The sequence below is a fragment of the Protopterus annectens genome, chromosome 8.part0, assembly GCF_019279795.1.
Source record: "Protopterus annectens isolate FY-2018-M chromosome 8.part0, PAN1.0, whole genome shotgun sequence".
NCBI classification, from domain to species: domain Eukaryota; kingdom Metazoa; phylum Chordata; order Ceratodontiformes; family Protopteridae; genus Protopterus; species Protopterus annectens.
Window position 1 is genome coordinate 1,303,829,067 of NC_056741.1, and position 20,693 is coordinate 1,303,849,759.

At 39.5% G+C, this 20,693-nt stretch overlaps 1 protein-coding gene across 1 annotated transcript in view; it reads right to left on the minus strand.

The window, feature by feature from the left end:
• Window positions 1-20,693, minus strand: part of DDX25 (DEAD-box helicase 25) — a 2,576,846-nt gene that overhangs the window by 317,802 nt on the left and 2,238,351 nt on the right. The window contains exon 8 of the mRNA XM_044080825.1: window positions 14,932-15,109. Within this exon, the coding sequence (XP_043936760.1) occupies window positions 14,932-15,109 (178 nt within the window). The remainder of the gene's footprint in view (window positions 1-14,931; window positions 15,110-20,693) is intronic.

The following is a 20,693-nucleotide window of genomic DNA, read 5'->3' on the forward strand; positions in this document are numbered from 1 at the left end:
TCGGTGCCCATCTCATCAGACCTCACCAAGGACAATGGTGCAGAGAAAGACTAGACTACTGTTGTCAGCATTGAAGAAGTCATTGGTGCCGAGGTAATTGTCTGCACCGACACAGGGATCGGTGCCGAAGTGGTTGTCGGTGCCGAAGCTGGAACCGACAAAACTGGAGTCAACAATAAAGGCCTCGGTTCTGAGGAAGATCTCGTAACCGACAGGGGCAAGGTCTGCGCCGACTGAACGGTCAGTGCCAATACAGTGGTAAAGGTCTGAACTGAGGAGCCCCTCGGTGCCGATATATAGAAGGCTGCAGGAGAGGACGGAGCCGAAATCACTAATGGAGCCAAAGGCCTCGGTGCCAAAGGTCTAGGCACTGAAAGCACTGGGGCTGGCTGAGAGAGCTCCGGAGCCGAAAATTTTGCCTTTTTAGGTTTTGGTTGGTGAGAGTCCCCAGCCGGGGACGAAGGCAAGGATTCAGCCTTAGTAGAAACATCCATTTTCTTATGAACTTTTGGAGGGGTTGAGACCTCCGACCCAGAAATAGCCTCTGAAAAGGGAGATTTTATAAGTTCCTTCAGTATCAGCTTGTTTTTCCTTTCTAACAAAGTTCTATTAGAAAAGTTCTCACAAATAGTACAGGGTGGTTCAACAGATAAATGGGAAGCTCCCAAACAATAAACACACAGACTGTGCATCAGAAGTAGGCAGTTTGTGTCCACAATCAGAACACTGCTTAAACCCCGGACTACCTTTTTTATCTGCCATATTAATTAATAGAAAAGTACCAACAATGGTACAAGAGAGTACCTGAAGGTATGAGAGAGAAAAGGTAAAAAGATTACCAACATATTAAAGAGAAAATACCTCGCGGTAAAAGTAGTAAGTAAAAAAACAGAAAAACCTGAGGAAATTATGAACGCTAGATGCGATAGGGTAAGAGACAATAAAATATCAATTTTTCTGACAGAAAAGTAGCTTGTAAAGCAATTAAACAACAATTGACTGTACTTAGCTCAAGAGAAGTAGCTTGACACGACCGGATGACAATGCAGCAAACAAAATTTGAGGTAACAGGGAGAGGGGGATTGTGAGTAAGAGTTTAGCTCGAGAGTTTGAAGCTGACGCGAGCTTGGAAAATGGCCAGCTCGGTTCCGAGCTTGGAACCGATACCCATGCATAAGGAATGAACGAGGATTAACAATATCACATCAAGCACTTTAAGTAGCCTTCTTATCAAGATGGCAGATGCAAACATGTTCATGTAATTTCAGTAGATCAGGGATGGAAGGAAATGGCAGCCAGCTGAAAAAAATTAGTACATGACAAGACTAATGTGTTATACATACCTGGTAAGTGCAATATCACCCACAATCCAACCTCAACCCTTAAACTACCAGACTAACTCCACCCCCTTCACACACACCCCAGTACCAACATCTACCATTCAAAATCTCTTAGCTAAACTCAAACCTACCACCCTAGCTGCCAGCAGTCTTCCAGCGAAATATCTACAAATTGCATCCAAGGCCATTGCCTACCCTGTCTCCCTACTTATTAACAGATCTATCGCCCTGCATACTATTCCTTCATTATGGAAAACCTCACATCATCCCATCCACAAGGGGGGATGATATGATCTACTGACCTCTCCAACTACCGTTCCACTGCAATCCTATCACCTCTCTCAAAAATTCTAGAAGAATGTATCCACCACCAACTCCTTACCCACCTGCTAACCAACAACCTTCTAACTAAAACCCAACATGGATTCAGACCTTCCCATAGCACCAACACTGCCCTAATTAACTTTTCCAATACCATAAACTCGCACAGGAACCAAGGAAAGCTGGTCTCTGCCACCTTCTTAGACCTATCCAAGGCATTTGATACAGTTTCCCATAACAAACTCCTCACCTGTCTAGCAGAACTCAACCTTGATGACCCCACTCTACAATGGTTTAACAGTTACCTAAACAATCGGTCACAATCTGTCAAATGGGGCAACTCCCCCCCCCACTCCATGTCACATGTGGTGTCCCACAAGGTTCAATCCTTGGCCCCCTTCTCTTCAACATATTTACAAATAATCTCCACCTAGCTACCACTAAAGCCAACATTGTCCAGTATGCGGATGACACTACCCTAATCTGCTCAGCAACATACATCCAATTACTTCAAAGTAAAGCCCAAGAATCCTTCACTGAGGTAGAGAACTGGCTAAACAACTACCAAATAAAACTAACCCCCCCCCCAAAAAAAACACAGCTAATACTATTCCACCCAACCAAACACTGCAATGCCACCTTTACCATCATGTCTACCAATAGCACCCTCATCACTCCAGTAACTGAGGTTAATCTCTTAGGCATCACTATTGATCACCAACTTAAATACAAGCACATATCCCAAACTATCTCTTAAGTCTATAAAAAACTAGGTTGCCTATATTGTTGCAAACTATTCCAAACCCCTGAGACTAGAACAACAATACCAATAAAAAGTGTTAGGTTTTAACATCAAGTAAAGCATCGAGACTAAAGAAGGTTTTGATATATCTAATTTCTAAGGAACAAGCTGGATTTATGGCAACTAGACAAACTAGCGATAGCACACTTACACTGCATAATATGATGACGTATGCTAAACAAAACAACTTTAATATCTATGCTCTTATAACAGATGCCCAGAAAGCATTTGATAGAGTAGACAAAGTTTTTGTTTGATGTGTTACCCTATTTTAACTTGCCCCAAGAATTCATTCAGATACTACAAATATTATATAGTAATCCATACACTACGCTATACATCAATAGGACTTATTCTAACAGAATACAGATTAAAAATGGTACTCGTCAGGGTTGTCCCATGTCCCCCTTATTGTTTAACCTATATCTAGAACCCCTATTTTTATATATCAAGCAAAATTTGTATCATAATGCACCAATAATTTAGAGGAATAAAATATTAATGTCAGCATTCGCCGATGATCTTATTATTTATTGTACAACCCCAATTTCGGACAGTGAAAAGATATTAAAGCTCATAAACGAATTTTCGGTAGTTTCTAATTATAAAATTAACTTACAGAAAATGAATATCTTCCAGTTAAGAACCCCAAAACCTTTTTCATTAATGGCCCTGATGGGAAGTTAACATGTAAAGAAAATATTAAATATTTGGGTATCAACTTCTCTACGGATAATAAGGACTTTTATAACAATAATGTTAAACGAGTATGGGAACACATAATAGCTGATTGTGACAGATGGAAGAATTTAAAACTACCGGTATTAGCAAAAGTATCAATAGTGAAAATGAATATACTACCATGAATGTTATACATATTTAAGTCTGCCCAATTATCAATTTCAAAAACAGTTTTTAAACAAATGCATAAAGATCTAGCTAAATTTATCTGGAACCCAAAAAGAACTAGAATATCTTATGAGAAATTAATGACCCCCTAAAACAAGAGGGGGACTTGAGCTACCAAACTTTGAAGCATATTATTTGAGTGTAAACGCTAATCAAATTTTAAGAATTGCTAATTATGATGTAACGAATACAAAATGGATACCAACTTGGGTGGTCTTGAATCATAAGCATATTTTGGATAGGAAAATAAATCCTAAAGCATTAACCTTTATGGACAAAATTAGTCTGATAAAATATGGGGTCATGGACCACATAATAACCTGTGTCTCATCTTTGCAAACTTTATTTCAGTCCGTAGATTTATTGCAATATATGATGGTTCTTCAACCTTACCACAGGAATCCTAATTTTAAACTAAATAATCAGCTGATCGATCTCAACAAATTTCCATTAATGGTTAATCTGACTCTATTTGATGTTTTTAATAAACTTGACTTATCGGCTTTACAAATTAGACAGGAAATGAATCTACCTAGAAGTTACATTGCTATAATGAGACAAGTTAAAGAACTTGCCTTGAGCTATTTTAGGAACTTTAAACCTGCAGCCGGGCTATTTTAGGAACTTTAAACCTGCAGCCGGATTTGTGGATAAGTGCTCTGAATTGTGGCAAGCTATCCAACAAGACACTAAATTTATAGCAACTGCATACAAATTAATTAAGGATTTGAAATTTCAGGACAAAATTTTGCTTTCAGAGTATTGGGTAAACAAAGTAACAGTAACAGACAAGCAGATATTAAAAGCAATTGATATAACTAGGAAATCAGTTTCTTTTCAAAAACTGATGTACACGCAATTGATGATTTGGAACAATGCATGTTACACACATCTTAGATTACATAAATTTAACCCTAGGAATTCTCCAATTTGTCCATACTGTGCAGATCAAACAGCGGATCCTCTTCATATGTTCTGGAGTTGTAAATGCGTATATAAACTTTGGAACTCTCTTAAAGTACAACTGCAAAAGATTGGTTATCAAAGTTCTACACTGTCATGGGAATTTATGATTCTACACATTCCTCCAAGAGAGCTTTCCAGATCGCAAACTATTATTTGTATGAATATTTTTTTGCTGATGAAACTCTATACAGCCACAAATTGGCTAGAACCACATAAGACATCATGGAATAATTTTAAGCTTGTGGCTATAAAACATATACTAGCACATAAATTACTTCTGAAACAAGCTAACAAAAATATTAATAACCCGAAAATATGGGAAAAGGTCTTCAATATTATATTAGCATGATACTGATTTTAGGAATATATTAAATATAGGAAGCATTTCATGTAGATATTGTATAAATGGTTTGTAGTAGTTATAGTGTATTATGTGTGTGATGTTTATTGTATTTTTGTAATGTTTTTGGAAAATATATTTCAATAAAAATTTATTATGGAAAAAAAAAAGTGTTAGGCACCAATCCAAACTCAAAAACCAAAAAAAACAGTGCCTTTGACCAAGAAATACACCTCCGAACTGAATAGTTCCACTAGTTTTATTAACAGAGAAAATAGACATAAACGCTGTTTCCACTCAATTGCGTTTTCGTCCAAACAGGACTTCATCAGATAAAATCAGGTGTAAAATAAATCAATTATATACTTTTACCAAATTAATTAATTCAAACCAATCCAATGAAAACCCTCAATTTCGTTTAAAATCAACGAATCAACTTCCCTATAAGGATTCATGAATATTCATTAGTTGAATGTATGAAAAAAGTGCAATAGTGCTTATATATCTTTACCTATCTAAAAAACAAAGTTTTCTTAAAAATATTCATCAATGTAAAAAAATATATATAATCTTTTTCGTCTAATAAATACATTAAAAACATTAGCTAAAAAGACTAGAACAACAATAGCCAGAACTCACCTCTTATCAACACTACTTTACACCTCTCCAGTTCTCACCAATATTAACAAAACCAACCTGAACAAACTCTCTGCATGCTACAATAAAATAGCTAGGTTTGCTGCCAATAATAGATCACATTCCCACCATTGCCCATCCCTAACTAAACTGAACTGGTTAGAATTTCCAAACCACCTACACTACCACCAACTGATCATAGCCCATCAAATTCTCTTCCATCCGGGGAAGTGCCCTGCCCTTGCCGACATGCTAAACTTTCACAACCCTAAAAGGGAGCTACGTTCATGTATCAATAACCTGACTGAAGTTAATCCATGCAATAACAGTTCTGGGGAGGCCTTATTCTCCCATGATGTTGCCAAAGCATGGAACACCCTCCCACCTGAACTTAGGTTACAAAGTCACACAGGCACCTTTAAAGGCCTTCTTAAATTACACCTCAATACTAACCCTCTCTGCAACTGCAAAGACCCCCCTTGAAGACCCACTTTTCCATATGTAAGTGACCTGTTGAAACCTTTAATGCATACACTATACTCTCACCTGAAATGTACTTTTTGTATATATTGTAAATAATGGTGCTACTCCTGAGTATCTTATTGTTCTACATAATTGCTTTCTGTACTTCATTGTTTCTCTTATCTTGTATGCCAGTTTTATTGTTATCTAAAGCATCTATGTACACTGTTATTTCTTTGGAGCTTTTCTCCCCAGGACTCCACTGAAAAAGGACACATGATGTCCAGTTGGACTTATCCTGGTAAAATAAATGTTAAATAAAATTATACAGCTTTAAAGCTAATGAGCTAGCTACAGGACTTATGCACACCAAGTGGTATACAGTTATTCTACAGTGTACAGACTAAATACAGATTTCATAAAGGTTAGATCACATTTACTGTGTCAGTGCATTGTTTTCAAAGCCTCTCAACATGATGTGGTGTCAGAGAGAAGAGTCGCACAGAAATTAAGAAATATATCTGCAAATCTGAAGAACATATTTGTTGTCAATAGTCTCCTTTGGGACTACATAACGTAAACACGCTGAGTAAAGCACATCTACCAGAGACGTATGAGGAACTGTTAAAAGGAGCAATACAGATTTTTATATAAACATTCAGTTAGAAATAATGGAAGATAAGTAAAATAATTTTAAAGGTGTACTGATACCAACTTAGAAATGAAGCTTTTGAAAATTTTATGGGAAAATGGTCTGAGCAAAAGTCATTATTAAAGAAAGAAGACGTCAGTCTTATTTCAAGAAACATACTGTTTCCAGAACTTGCTGTTCAAAGCTGACAAAACAACAGTGCTCACTCAAATGAGACATCAAATGCTTGAACAGATATACAAATTACATCTGGGAACAGCAAAAACACAAACAAGCAACAGATACATTGTTTGGTTGAGGGATGTCCACTCAAATATAAATAAAAATTATGTACTCACCATAACTATGAATCTGTGTTGTCCATTTTCATTCTTCCTCAGTGTATGGGTCTTAGATCTGTCTTCGGATCTGTCTCAGCATTATTTACTTAAGACTCTAGGATCTGACTCTAGAACTCCTCCCTTTACCCATAATGCCTCAGAGTCCTGTAATAACTCAGATCGAGTTTGCTGCCTCATAAATAGGGTTGCCACCTTTTCAAATGCCCAAAGTGGGGCAATTGTGGTACAAACATCAGATTTTGCAGCCCAAAACATAGCCAAGGCCAGTACAAAGGATAGGAATTCACCTTTTTGCCTAAATAAAAGCTTATTCTTGTAGCATTTTCATTGCTTATTCTGTTTCTTATAACATTTAGGTGTTTCAGATACAGAATAACTGTTTTATACAAGTATTAAATAAAATATAGGAAATAATTTGCCCTATAATCTATTTGCCAAGATTCATAGTTATGGTGAGTACATCATTGTTATTTATATTTGAGTGGACACCCTCAACAAAACAATGTATCTGTTGCTTTTTTGTGTTTTTGCTGTTCCCACACTATAAAAAAGCTCCTACAAAAGTTAAAACCTTGCTCTAATGCCCCAGATGACATTCCATCCAACTTTCTCCAACTACCTGCTGGTGGCATAGCCCCTCCAATCAGCATCCTAATCAATCGCTCCATTCAGGAGTCCAATGTACCACACCTCTGGAAAAAAGCCTTCATCAGCCCCCTCCATAAAGGAGGTACAAACTGTTCAGTCTCCAACTTCCGCCCTATTGTTATCCTATCCCCTATCTCTAAGATACTCGAAAAATGTATTCACCTCCAACTATTACCCTACCTACTAGACAACCAACTCCTAACTCCTACACGGGTTTAGACCAGGACATAGCACCACCACTGCCCTTCTTTCCTTCCTCGAAATCATTAACTCTGCTCGTGACTCTGGGAACATAGTTTCTATGCTCCTCCTCGACTTATCCAAAGCTTTCGACACTGTCTCTCATGAGCTTCTAATTTCTAAACTCTCCCATCTTGATCTCTCCTCCTCGTCTATCAAATGGTTCTCCAGCTATCTCTCAGCCAGGGAACAAGCTGCAAAATGGAACTACTGCACTTCCTCTTTCCTTCATACTCCAACAGGTGTACCCCCAAGGGGTATGAAGGAAATGGATCCTTTACTATTTAACATTTTCATCAATGATTTCCACCAAAAGATCCCCAATACTAAACTGGTACAATACGCAGACGATTCCAATATCATCTGCTCAGCCAAAACTCTTCCTTTACTAATAAACCTTACGCAGGGGGCCTTCTCCTCCACTGAGTCCTGGATGTTTGACAATCACCTAGCCCTAAATGCCTCCAAATCCAAAATAATGCTCTTTACCCCTTCTAGACATACTGCTGTTGACAAAGCATCCTTCTCTATACTTAGCCTAAACAAAACATCTATTGAAATAGTTCCCCATACAAAACGTCTGGGCGTCCTTATTGATGACCAGCTAAAATTTGACATCCACCTACAAACCAATATTAAAAAGACTCATCAAAAACTTGTAATGCTTTATCGACACAGATGCTACCTTTCTCCGTCTTCTAGACAACTCCTATCTACCACCCACCTCCTACCCTCCCTTTTGTATGGAGCTCCGTTACTCTCTAACCTCCAGTCATCCCTAAAATCTAAACTTTCCTCATGCTATAACAAAATTTCAAAGTTTGCCACAGGACCCAAATCCTCTACTCACCACTGCAACTCCCCACTTGCTCTAAATTGGTTGGAACTCCCAAGCTACCTAAATTTCATTCAACTAATTACAGCACACAAACTAATTTTTAAACCTTCTAAATGTCCATCACTCTCCTCTTCCCTAAAACTTCACCAGCCACATAGAACACTTAGATCCACAAATAAGAACCTCTTAGAACTTTACAAGCGTTTACATGCACCAGGGCAACTTCTATTATCATTCTCCCTTCCAGATTATGTAACTCTCTTCCCCCGTACATTAGAACCACCCCAAACCTACCATCCTTTAAAACCCTACTCCACTCTCACCTACACTCCGTCTGGAAGTGCTCCTGTACCCATCCTGCCTGATTCCTGATACCTATCCCTATTCTATTCAAATCTCTGCCACAGCTTCAATTCATCTCTCTAAAATTCCTTTGCCTAAATACATGTAGTGTATTAAATGAACATAAATTTATTGTTTTTGCTAATATCTAATAAGTGATTGATTCAGCTCATACATTTCAAGATATGTAAAATCCTGTCTTGCTGTATATTGAATGTTAAACTGTTGTTCTTATATGCTGTACTAATACATTGTATATTGTCTTTCTGTCTGGAGCTTTTCTCCTTGGGCCTCCATTGAAAACGGGCTACTTTGGCCCAATGGACTTTCCCGGTTAACAAACTGAAATAAAATAAAAATAAATAAATAAATAATTTTTTTGGCAGGACACAACTGCCAAAAAAGGGACTGTCCCAAACAAAGTGGGACAGGTGGTAACCCTACTCATAAACATAAAGACTCACTATAGCCCAACTAAATAGAAAAGATGAAGGAAAGATATGGGCTCAAACTGGAACAGCTGGTTCCAATATCACTCTCGTGTCATTCTCAGATGAAATATCTGAAGGAGGAGTTGAGGAAGAAAGACAATGGACAACACAGATGCATAGTTATGGCGAGTACATAACTTTTATATCTGATGTTGTCATTTTCATTCATTCCTCAATGTATGGGACAGAGTCCCCAGCAAGCAGATGAAGTGGCCATGGATCTACTGGAATGAGCCTTTAGAGATCTGGACAATAACAGATCTCGCTAAATGTAAACAAATGATATGCAATCTATAACCACTTTGCCAAGGTAATTTTGGAAACTGCCCCCTGTTGGGAGCACAGGAAACAAACAGCTGATCAGTTTTTCTAAAAACCTTTGTTCTATGGAGATAAAAGCAGAGCTGTCTAGAGACATCTAAAAGATAAAGCATGTATTCGCTTTTGTTAGAAAAATTAGGGAAGAGCACAGGTAAGTTGATGACTTGATTAAAGATCACCTCAGAGGCTACTCTGGGCAGAAGATGGATTAGTACATAAAGTAACTTTCTTTGCAGAAAACCAAGTAAGGGTATTTTGAGGAGATTGCTTGGAGTTCAGAAACTTGCCTTAATGAAGTAATGGCCACTAGGAAAAATGTTTTCCAGGAGAGAAACTTTAGATTAGACTTGGTCAAAGGCTCAAAAGGAGTCAGACTCAAATCTTGCAGTAAGATCCCAGGGTGGAGTAGGATCTTTAATGGGAGGTCTAAGCAAAAAAGTGCCTTTAAGGAATGCTTTACATAGTTTAGAAGAAGCTGGACAGAAGTATTATTGTGAGCATGATAATTCAAAATGGCTGCTAACTGAACTCTGACAGTGGAAAAACTGAAGCAAGAAAATCTAGGTCAGCAAGAATAAGTGCAGTAAAAGGATCCAAATCTCTCTGGCAGGCCAATAAATTCTTTTCCATTTACTCTTGTAAATTTTTTTAGTGGAGTCCTTTTGGGCTGATAGTATTATCTGGTGGACCAGGAGGAAAGCCTGGGCTGCCTAACCATTAATGGAATTGGAGAATAACCATGTGGTCAACTTGAGGCCTGCAATGTCCACATGTCATCCCTTAAGGATAAGAAATTAGCTCTGGACTGCGGTCCATAATCCAGGGCGGATGTAGAAGATGAGACCAAAGGAGGAGAAACCACATTAGATGAGACCAAAAGGAGGCAATGAGGATAACCTTGCTTTTTCAACTGAAGTGCTTTCTGAAGAAATTTGGGGATTAGACGTAAGGGGGGATAAGCATAAAGGAGAGAGGAGGGCCAAATGTGGACTAGAGCAACTTTTGGTGACTCTCCAGGGAGGAATCAAGGCAAAGAACCTGCTGCAAACTGTTGTTCTGGGGAGAGGCGGGCAAATTGCAGCAAGGTTGAACCCATAAATGGAATATCCTCTGTGCCACTGACTGAATGACTGACCACTTGTTAGGCATCAGAATGGACCTGCTGAGCCTGTCTGCTAGCATGTTGGCTTTCCCCAGTGTATGCATTGCCATAAGAAAGAGGCTGGAGAAGATCATCCCCTGCCAACTCTCACTGCCTCTTGACAAAGGGGACAGGATCATGTTTCCCTGTTTGTTGATATACCAATTTACTGACATATTCCAACTTTTTGGCTAAGGATCTCTAGAATGTCTCCAAATGAGATGGATTCTGGTGGACATCTTGGGGAACCCCCTCCCCTTCAAAGTCAGTGTCTTCAGTTAAAGATTCCTGAAATTAATCTATGTGCCTCCTTTTGCACAATCCCTTCTGTGAGGACCTCTTCAGTGGGATGATCTGAGAGGTATTGGAAGATATGGGAAATTCCTGCAGAGGAACTGCCTCAGGAAGCTCGAATGGGCTTGCTGTCCCTGTGGAATAGAATGATGAGGCTCAGAAATCAGATCCGAAGGCGTTAGGGTGGTAGGATCCAAAAAAATGAGTAGACTGGACTCTTGAGGGAGAGAAAGACCTCTCCACTAGCTCAAAGGCAGAAGGACTGGGAGAAGCTGGTGCTGGCCTCACCGGAGCTGAAGCTCTAGGCACTTCTGAGCCCTGACCCTGCCTGCGCTCCTGTCGTGAGGGAGGAGTTAGACCAGAACTATTCAGTGCTGAAGCACCAAGGAGAAGTGACAGCTATGAAAAACTTGGAGTCAAAACCATTCCCCCAGATCCTGCACTGAAGCTTTGGCTCAGAGATTTGTCCTGGTCTTGGGGATTGGTGCTGAGTGAGCCAGGGATGCAAGATGGGAGTCGAAAACTTAGCTTTTTCAGAGCTGGCACATCGACTCTTAGAATTTTCGGATCCAAGAGTTGTGAAATCTCTGGATGGATTGGAGAAAGAGAACTGGATGAGATGCAAGTTGGTGGCTCACAGATCTGAAGGGAGATGGACACAGTAATACCCCCATCTGAATCTGAGCCGTAAGGAACTTCATCATTCTATCCACATCTGCCTTAGAAAGACTCCAGGAGGACCTGATGGAGGATAATGTAAGAAGGGAGACGAGACATACTCTCTGGAGTCTCTTGTAAAAAGGGTGATCGGAGCCATGGGGAAATTGGCTCTGGTGAAAAATGAGGGCTCTGAGACGGACGAGGTTTCAGTGTCCCTGACGTCACATCCGAAGATGTCAAATCCAATCTTTTAGGTAATTTAGCTGACGGCTCTGAGGTTGGAACAGATTTCAGAGATCAAGCATGAGAGCTTTTTCTGTGCTACCTGGACTCCTAAGAGGATTTTTGTTTCTTAGTGGGGGTCTGAGCCCCTGAAACAGAAGCAGAAGTGGGAAAAAGTAGACACAGGCAGCAACCTTTTTAACACTAGGTTTGTTGTGACGATTGCTTAAGGCCAGAGAATTGAAACACACAAATCTGGCAGAAGGTTTCAAGGTGGGCTGCTGCTAAACAATATACACATTCCCTTTGTGCATCAGAATTAGGTATCTTATGCCCACAGAAGTGCACTTTTTAAATCCTGTTGGTTTTTCAGCCAAGAAGGTAAAGAGGAAATAGTAAAATTTTGTTTTTTGTTTTTGAAAAATAGGATTATGAAGAAAAAAGTCCAGCAATGGTATGTAAGAAATACCCTATGTGCGAGTAGGAAAATTTTTCAGAAGGAAAGGAAAGAATAAAGATTTACCAACAATGGTAAAGAAAGTACCCAAGAAAAAAACAGGAAAAAGACTGAAAACCAAACACAGAAACAAATCTGACAATAGAAAAGTGAGGAAGAGTGAAAGATACAGAAGAAATACATAAGACATATTAATTCTTTCTACTTTTAACTAACAGATGAAGTTGAAACACCCCAAAAACTCGAGACAGCATGATCCATGTTTGAAGTGTAGAAGCTGCAAACGAGATCTGAGGCAATATGGCTAAAGGAAGGAGCTCGAGAGTCAGATCAGAGAATCTAAGTAAATGTGGCCAAGCCAGGTCTAAGGATGGATCTGAGACCAAAACATTGAGAAATGAATGAAAGTTACATCAGATCAGTCAGTACAAAGCTGTGCCACCTGTAATACATATCAGTCCTAAGAAAGAAATGTTAACATGCCCATTTCCTGACCATACACAGAGCAGAGGGGGTACAGATTTGCTCCAGTATAAAGAAACCACAATTATCCTACATTTTGATTATTATTCTAAGTTCCCAAAAATAATTAAAGTGACAAATACATCAGAAGTGCAAATGTGATTTTAAGACATTAAAGTCAACATGTTCAAGACAAGACATCTGATGTCATATTTAAAAAATGGTCTGCAATAAACAAGTTTTAAATTCAGAAGATTTATGCATTACTGGAAAGTCAGTCATGTAACATCCAATCCATACTATCTACAAGCGAAAGGGCAAGTAGAAAGAACTATCCAAAACTATGAAGAACTGAATGAGAAACGATTGTCATACTGCAATTCTGGAATACACAAATACTCTGCTCTAGGGACTCAATCTCTCTCTCCTAGTCAACTGGTGATGGGCAGAAGACAGAAAAGCAGATTTCTACTTCAGTGTCACTGCTTGTCTTTTGGCTTACCCCAGTTAGGGGTCACCACAGCAGATCACCGGTCCGCAGATTGAATGGCAGTGTTTTTTACAGTTTCAAGTTGCCAGCCCGACGCCCAACCTTCAAAGAAGGCACACCCATTCACGCACACACCTACCTGCATGTCTTTAACGTCACTCGATCACGGGGAGGACATGAAGACTCCACACAGAAGGCGCTCCAGCCTACTGATTAAAAAAATCAACATATGGTAAAGGAAACACTGGAGGAAAAAATCAGGAGAGAAAAAAAAAACTATAACAGAATTTGCAGAAGACTACCAGACTTACAAGATGAAGAAAATGCAAAATCTGAAAGTCTAACATATTAAAGGTTAAGTAGCTAGTAAAGCAATACCCTATGTTGTCTATTGGGAAAACAGAATGCTGTACAGAAGAAATCACAAACATTTGTACATGACAAGTCTACTGAAGACAGTTACAGGAAGATAACCAAAGAGAAGTCTCACAAGTTATTTTGTTAGAAAGTACACTGTGAAAACTGTGACAATCATGAGCTGCAGAAAAAAAGACTCAAGAAGCTGTCTTTTCCAAGAGAAGATGCAGTGCAGCAAAATCTATTACAAAATGAAGATCAAAAGTAAAGTTTAAATAGCTCTGTTAAGCTATCTAGAAAAGGAAGACCACTGAAGAAATTAGACAGATCTATGCTACCTAACAGATGCACATAAATATGTGCTTTCTAACTTAAAAAAAAAGAGGGAAGGCATTTGTGTGTGGAAATTCCTATTCCTTCATCAAAGAGTTACATAATCGAATGTCATTTTATTGAAGATACCATTTGTCAAACTGTTCTAACTGAAATCACATTATGGTGGGGATCAGGAAATTTGCCCAAGTATCGGAGTTAGTATATACCCGCGGTGGTGGTGCTGCAGTAGCGTTGTCGCCTCACAGTAAGACGCTGTCCAGTTCGATTCTCAGCTAGAGCATCTTCTGCATGGAGACATGCGTGAATGGGCGTACCTTCATTGAAGGTTGTGCGTCAGGCCTGGCAAGCCGGTACGTAAAAATCAACTACCAATCATTAGCAGACTGGAGTTCCGCTGTGGCGACCCCTAACCGGGAAAAGCCGAAAGACACAAACAAATCGGAGTTAGTATATATAATTAGCAGGGTATGTGAGGGTTCAATGAACAGCATCTCCTATGAAATGCTGTTCGATGATATACATCTTCAATGATATGATATAGAATCTGTGTGTGCATACATCTTTAGGGACAATGAGCTAACTACTTACATGTATTATGCTACACAGTTACTCGACACAGTTATGTTGGAATACAGACTACATGGAAATTAGAGTACAACTATTGCATCTGTGTATTTATTCAGTCTCCGGATGTGACAAGAGACAGTTCACAAGCTGAATGAACACAAGGAGACTAACATACTAATAAGCAGCACTCAATCTACCTTTCTGTACTGGGTTAATAAAAAAAAGTTAACTGCTCACACTAAAAGAATCTTACCCATACAAAATGTCAGTGCTCGTTCTCTCAGCTGTTATCATACCTCTGAATGCGAACACTGTGATCAGAGAATCCCTGTGTGTCAATCATCACATCAGCCTCATCCAATACAAACACCTGGATCTTCCTCACATCAATTAGCTTCCACTTGAAGCACCAGTCTAGTACAGTCCCTGGTGTTCCAATCACAATCTGGGCATTAACGCCAGTGCCTCTCTCAACTGAAAAAGAAGAGATTAAAAGCATGGTAAAACAAACGGTCACCGAAGTCATGAAAGTTTACATTCCCATCTCAGAGATCACAAAAAAAAAACCAAATTCACGGGACCAAGCAATATCAAGATTTCAAATAATGCTCCAAACTTTGTGGCTATATGGCGCTGACAGCAAATAAAATTGGTAGCTATTTTCTCACCATTTCAGCACCAAAATACACTATCAAGCAACTATCCACTACAGCAACTCCTCCTAATTATTAATTGAAATGGCAAATACTTACCACTGGTTACATTTTAGCTCAAGGGACCCCTCTACAGTGGGCTGCAGCTTTGAACACTCCTTAAAAGTAACAAAAATACGTACACTAGGGAGACCAGAACTACAGGGGCCAAAAAGCAAGGTCTCAGAAAACAGACACATTTTTGAAAAAGGTACTGAGACGGCCAAACCTTTGATGGAGTGGTCTTTCACCACAATAGCTAAGGAAAGGTTAAGTGAAGGGGGGCAACAATACACCCCTAATAAATTCTTATTATTTGAAGCAAAGCAGGTCAATAGCTGGTCCATTTTCTTCGACTGATGCCTCTTCTCAAGTAACACTGCAAGTAATGTTGAAGTAAAAAGCAATTAATCAAATAAACAAAACCTTAGCAGATGATGCATGCAAAATATATGAAATGTTTTCCCATGGCTTATATTTCTAGAGGGAAACCACGGAAGTGAATGGAATGGTTTAAGGACAGTTCTGAGAACAGTTCTGGGAAGAAATGCAAATTCTAAGCAAGACCATAAAGGGTCCCCTAAAACCAGGGTCTCACGTTCAGCGATCAGGTAATCAAAAGGTGATGGTCACTAAGAACATCATCTTTGAAAATGCATATTTCCAGCTCACTGATCCAGACGTTAAGGAGGAAAGGTAAGCCTGTCAATTGCAAAGGTCAAATGAGACATAGGGTAAGGGTCACAAAAAGTAATAAATGGTGCAGACCATCTCTTCTTAAGTGGTTTCTTTCCAAGTCTTTGCATTTTCATAGTTCTACCAGCCATAAGGCTGTGATACTCCAAAATGATAGAAACACACATCACTTAACTATGGAAGACTTGCATCAAATATGTGAGAGTAAGACAAAAAAGAACATAAATAAGCTCTGTGCTTGATGGAGAACAGAATACTTTATGTACAGACAGGAACCTTTTCCACACAGCAGAATATGTCTAACGAATGGAAGGCTTTCTAAACTCCACAACAACCTGCAAGACTTCTGCTGCAAGGTCAAGCAGGACCAGGGGAAATAAAGGAACAGCTAGTCTTGAAGGTACACATCATGTTGTCACCACAACCAACCAGAATATATATGGTTTATCCTGGGACAGAATTCTGAACAGACAGGTACCAGAGATCCTAAAAATCATACCCTTCTTAGTTACCAAAAGATGACAAGGATAAAGAGCTGCTTTTTTCTGCTATGGAATCAGAGAAAAACACAGGAAGGAGAAGACAGATTTTCCCACCACAAAAAAGGCATCTACAATCCAACTTTTTAATGTCCTGTTGCAGCAGAATTGAAGGAGCAGAGAGATTTCTTCTGAGAAAATGAGGTCAATCTTCATGATGCTATTCACACAGATGACCTTCCCCAGGTAGCCCTTCCACATCTTTACTTCTGGAAAAAATGCAATAGCTGTGCCTAAGGGAGGTCTGCTGACACATTCGCCTCCTCAGCATAAACAAAGTCATAAGGCAATGCACCAGATGCTAGTCAAATGCCAAGCTAAGTGTTTCCTTGCAATCAAAGAGGATATAAATGTGATAGTACAGTTTTGTAAGTACATTTACCATAAAGTACAGTTGTGTAAGATCTTACAATAAGAGTAGATGTCTTACTTCTCATTGTTGCAGTATTCTTCACTCTTGGGATATCCTACCAAGGAGAGCTGAACTTTCGGCCAGCATACCAAAGCCTTTACACCTTCAGAGTGCGGTACATCAGACATATGTCCTATGTGCAAGGTGTAACGTACATGTATGACATACGAGTACCTAATCCTCAAAACTGTAGTGCCCCAGAAGAACCAAAGCAATCCCAGAGGAAAGCAATAACATGTACATCCAAGGAAAGGAATAAGAAGGAGAAAAGGATGTAAAAAAGACCCTTCAGCCAGAATGAACACAACATAAACTAATGGGGTAAGGATGGAGGAATAGAATACTGCAACAGTGAGAATAACAGTAAGATCTTACACTACTATACTATGTCCTTCCTCATCACTGTTACAATATTCTTCACTCTTGGGAGAGTGAAAAAGCTACTGGAAAGTATGGGAGGAGAAAGCCATAGAAGAGCCCTCCAAATACCCATGTAAGGTTGGCCCTTGCAAAACTTACCCTGGCCCTAGAAATGACCTCCAACTTGTAATGTTTGGTGAAAGTGTGAACAGAAGACCAAGTAGCAGCTTCTGAGACAGCTCTAGTATCAGACCATTAAAAAAGGACCAGAAGAGGCCACTGCCCTGGATGAATGAGCACAAACAGAAGAAGAAAGTTGCTCGCCATGAAAAGAATAGCAAAAAGAAAAGGCCTTAGAAATTCATGTGGAGATGGTTTGCTTAGGTAATGCCAAACCCAATTTCCTGGCATAAAAAAACTAAAAGCTGCTCATATTTCCTGACATGTTTTGTTTAGTCTAGGTAATATCTTGAGCTGTTTATGTAAATCCAAGGTGTGAAACAACCTCTCTCTACACAAATGAAGACAAAGAACTGATTCAAGGACAAATCATTAACCACTCTGGGCATAATGGAAGGACTGGTATGAAGAGACACCTCCCCCCATTCCTTGTATATAAAATAATAAAGGTGGAACTGCCATGAGTGCCTGAAGTTTAGAGGCCCTCTTGGCAGAAATAAGAGCCACCAACAATACAGTCTTCTAAGTACAATGTTATGGAAAAAGGGAAATGCAGGTTCAAAAGGGGGACTGAGTCAATTTCTCAAGAACAAAATTAAGGTCCCAAGGAAGAGGAATAAGCTTTCTTGGAGGGTAAATATGAAGGATACCTTTTAGAGATTGTTTGATTTCAAAACTAGAAGCCAATGGTGGATCCGTCTTTTACTTTCTACTAAGGCGGCAGATGAGATCTGGGGTGGTTGGGGTTGGTGCATTGTGGGTGGGGGAGCAGCTTGGGAGTTTTTGGTTGCTGCGAGCTTTGGCAGCAGCCAAGTTGGGTCCAGGGGATCAGGTCCGAACCCACTGGTTGAGGAGGAAGTAAAATGGACAGCATAGATAGAAGGCTATGGTGAGTACAGATCTTCTTTTTGTAAGCAAGAGAAAGAACTGAATCTATCAGTTGAGGAAGAAGGAAAATGAGAAGGTCACCAAAGCAATGGATGAGGGCAAAATCTTTCACACTGGCTACCTTGACCTGGCCAAGGCATTTGACACAATAACCCACTCCGGCATTGTTGACAAACTCAAGAGGTTAGGTACAAACCCATATGTCACCCGGTGGATAGCCAACTGGCTCACAGACAGGACCCAGGAAGTTGGAAGTGGGGAGTCCACCTCTACAAAGAGGCCAGTCACAAGTGGAATCCCTCAGGGATCAGTTCTTGGACCGCTTTTTTTGGCATTTACTTCTCAGATGTCAAGGCCAATGTCAGTGGACTTTGGCTGATTAAATTTGCAGATAAATGCAAATTAGGAGCTGCCACTGAATCTCACACTGACATAAATGTTCTCCAAGAGGGGCTGACACAGACAACTGGTTTCAGAACCATAGACTAAAACTAAACCCCAATAAATGCATAACAGTATCCTTTGGGAAGTCATCCATCCCTGGTAACTATCATATTGATAACACACCCCTTAGAGTTGACCCAGTAGTCAGGGACATAGGGACACACACAGATAGTGATCTAGCCTTTGATCATCACGTGTCTACAGTGGTGAGGAAATCATTCTATGTTGTGCAACTTACAAACAAAGGTATGGCATCTAAGTCCAAGGAAGTCATTGTTCCACTGTAATCGGCATTCATCAGACCTATCGCTGAGTAAAATACCCCCTTTGGTACGTACCTAACAAGGCATATCCAACAACTGGAACGTCCACAGAGGTTCCTCACTAGAAGAATACAGGGCGTAAGTAATATGTCCTATGCAGAACTCCTCATGGTCCTGTCCATGTATTCTGTCTCCTACAGGCTTTTGAGGGGAGATCTATGCTGGCATACAGGGCATTGTCAGACCCCACTCTGATGGACATCCTGCATATCCACAAAACAAACAGTACCAGAATTACCCATTCTAAAGACTTAAACCTTGCCTGTGATATAAACAGGATGTGCTGGAGAGATAGGTATGTATTCCACTCCGTCTATGGAACAGGCTTCCCCATCCATGTGAAGCAGAGTTCCTTCCTAACCCAATTCAAGTGCAGCTTGGACAACTGGATGGGAAAACAGAAATTCATCCCTGGTTTGGCACCTACATCTCTAATGCAAACAGGTAACATGTAAATGATTCATCTCCCATGCCCATGTTTACACTTATTAAGGGTATCAGAACTTGTCAGAGATTTGGGATGTATGGCTAGGCTTAAAAAGGCCCTTGTGGTCATTGGCCTAGTAAACACCTATGAACTTATTCAGAGGCAAAAAAGCAGAAATGGCTGACAAATGAACTTTAACAGATAAATAGGCCAAGCCAAAAATAAGCAACTCACACAAATAAAGGACTACAGGGATACAGACAGAAAAAGGGTTTAGATCATGCTTGACACCCCAAACAGACGATCTCTTTCATTTAGTCACACAGGATTTTCTAGTAGTAGGTTTTCTAGCCTCCTGCAAAACCCAAAGCACATCCTCAGAAAACTGGATTTCTAAAAGGAATCAAAGCCCTATCACCCAAAGTGTCACAATAATTATTTAAACTGCATTTGTTTTTGTATAAATTTTAAAGACTAAAATAATTACTCTTGTAATACTTTGGAGCTTTTCTCCCAAGGCTTCTGCTGAAAATGGGCTCCTACTCAGTTGGACATTTCTCGTAATCAAGTGTCAATAAAATAAAACATAAAAATTGTAAATAAATAAATTTATTCTCAAAGAACCCCTGTCACTGAAAAAAGAAGTACGGTTGATTCATCATGAGAGCTTGTAACATGGATACCATACCTGCAAAAGTCACAGCAATGAGACAAGCAGAAATCCTGTCAAATCAGCCTGATCATCTGGTTCAAATGGAAGAAGACTTAGCTTTTCAAGCACAAAGTTAAGATCCCAAGGAGGACCTACTTGTTTCTAGATGGACAGATAAGTAAAATCCCATAAAGCATGTGTGTGTGAAACTACTGAGATCAAATTTGTTGCTAAGAAACAAAGGAACATTTCTTGGGTCTATATTAAATCATCGAAAGCTTAAAAAAGCGAACAATGATTTATTGAACCAATGTAAGCGAAAGCTTACAATCTTGCACGCATGGAACAGCGATTTTTTCCAAGGGATAAAAAATCGCTGTTTCACAAAACAAAACAAAAAACTTAAAAGATTACATAAAGTATTAGGCTTTGCCCACCCCCCCCC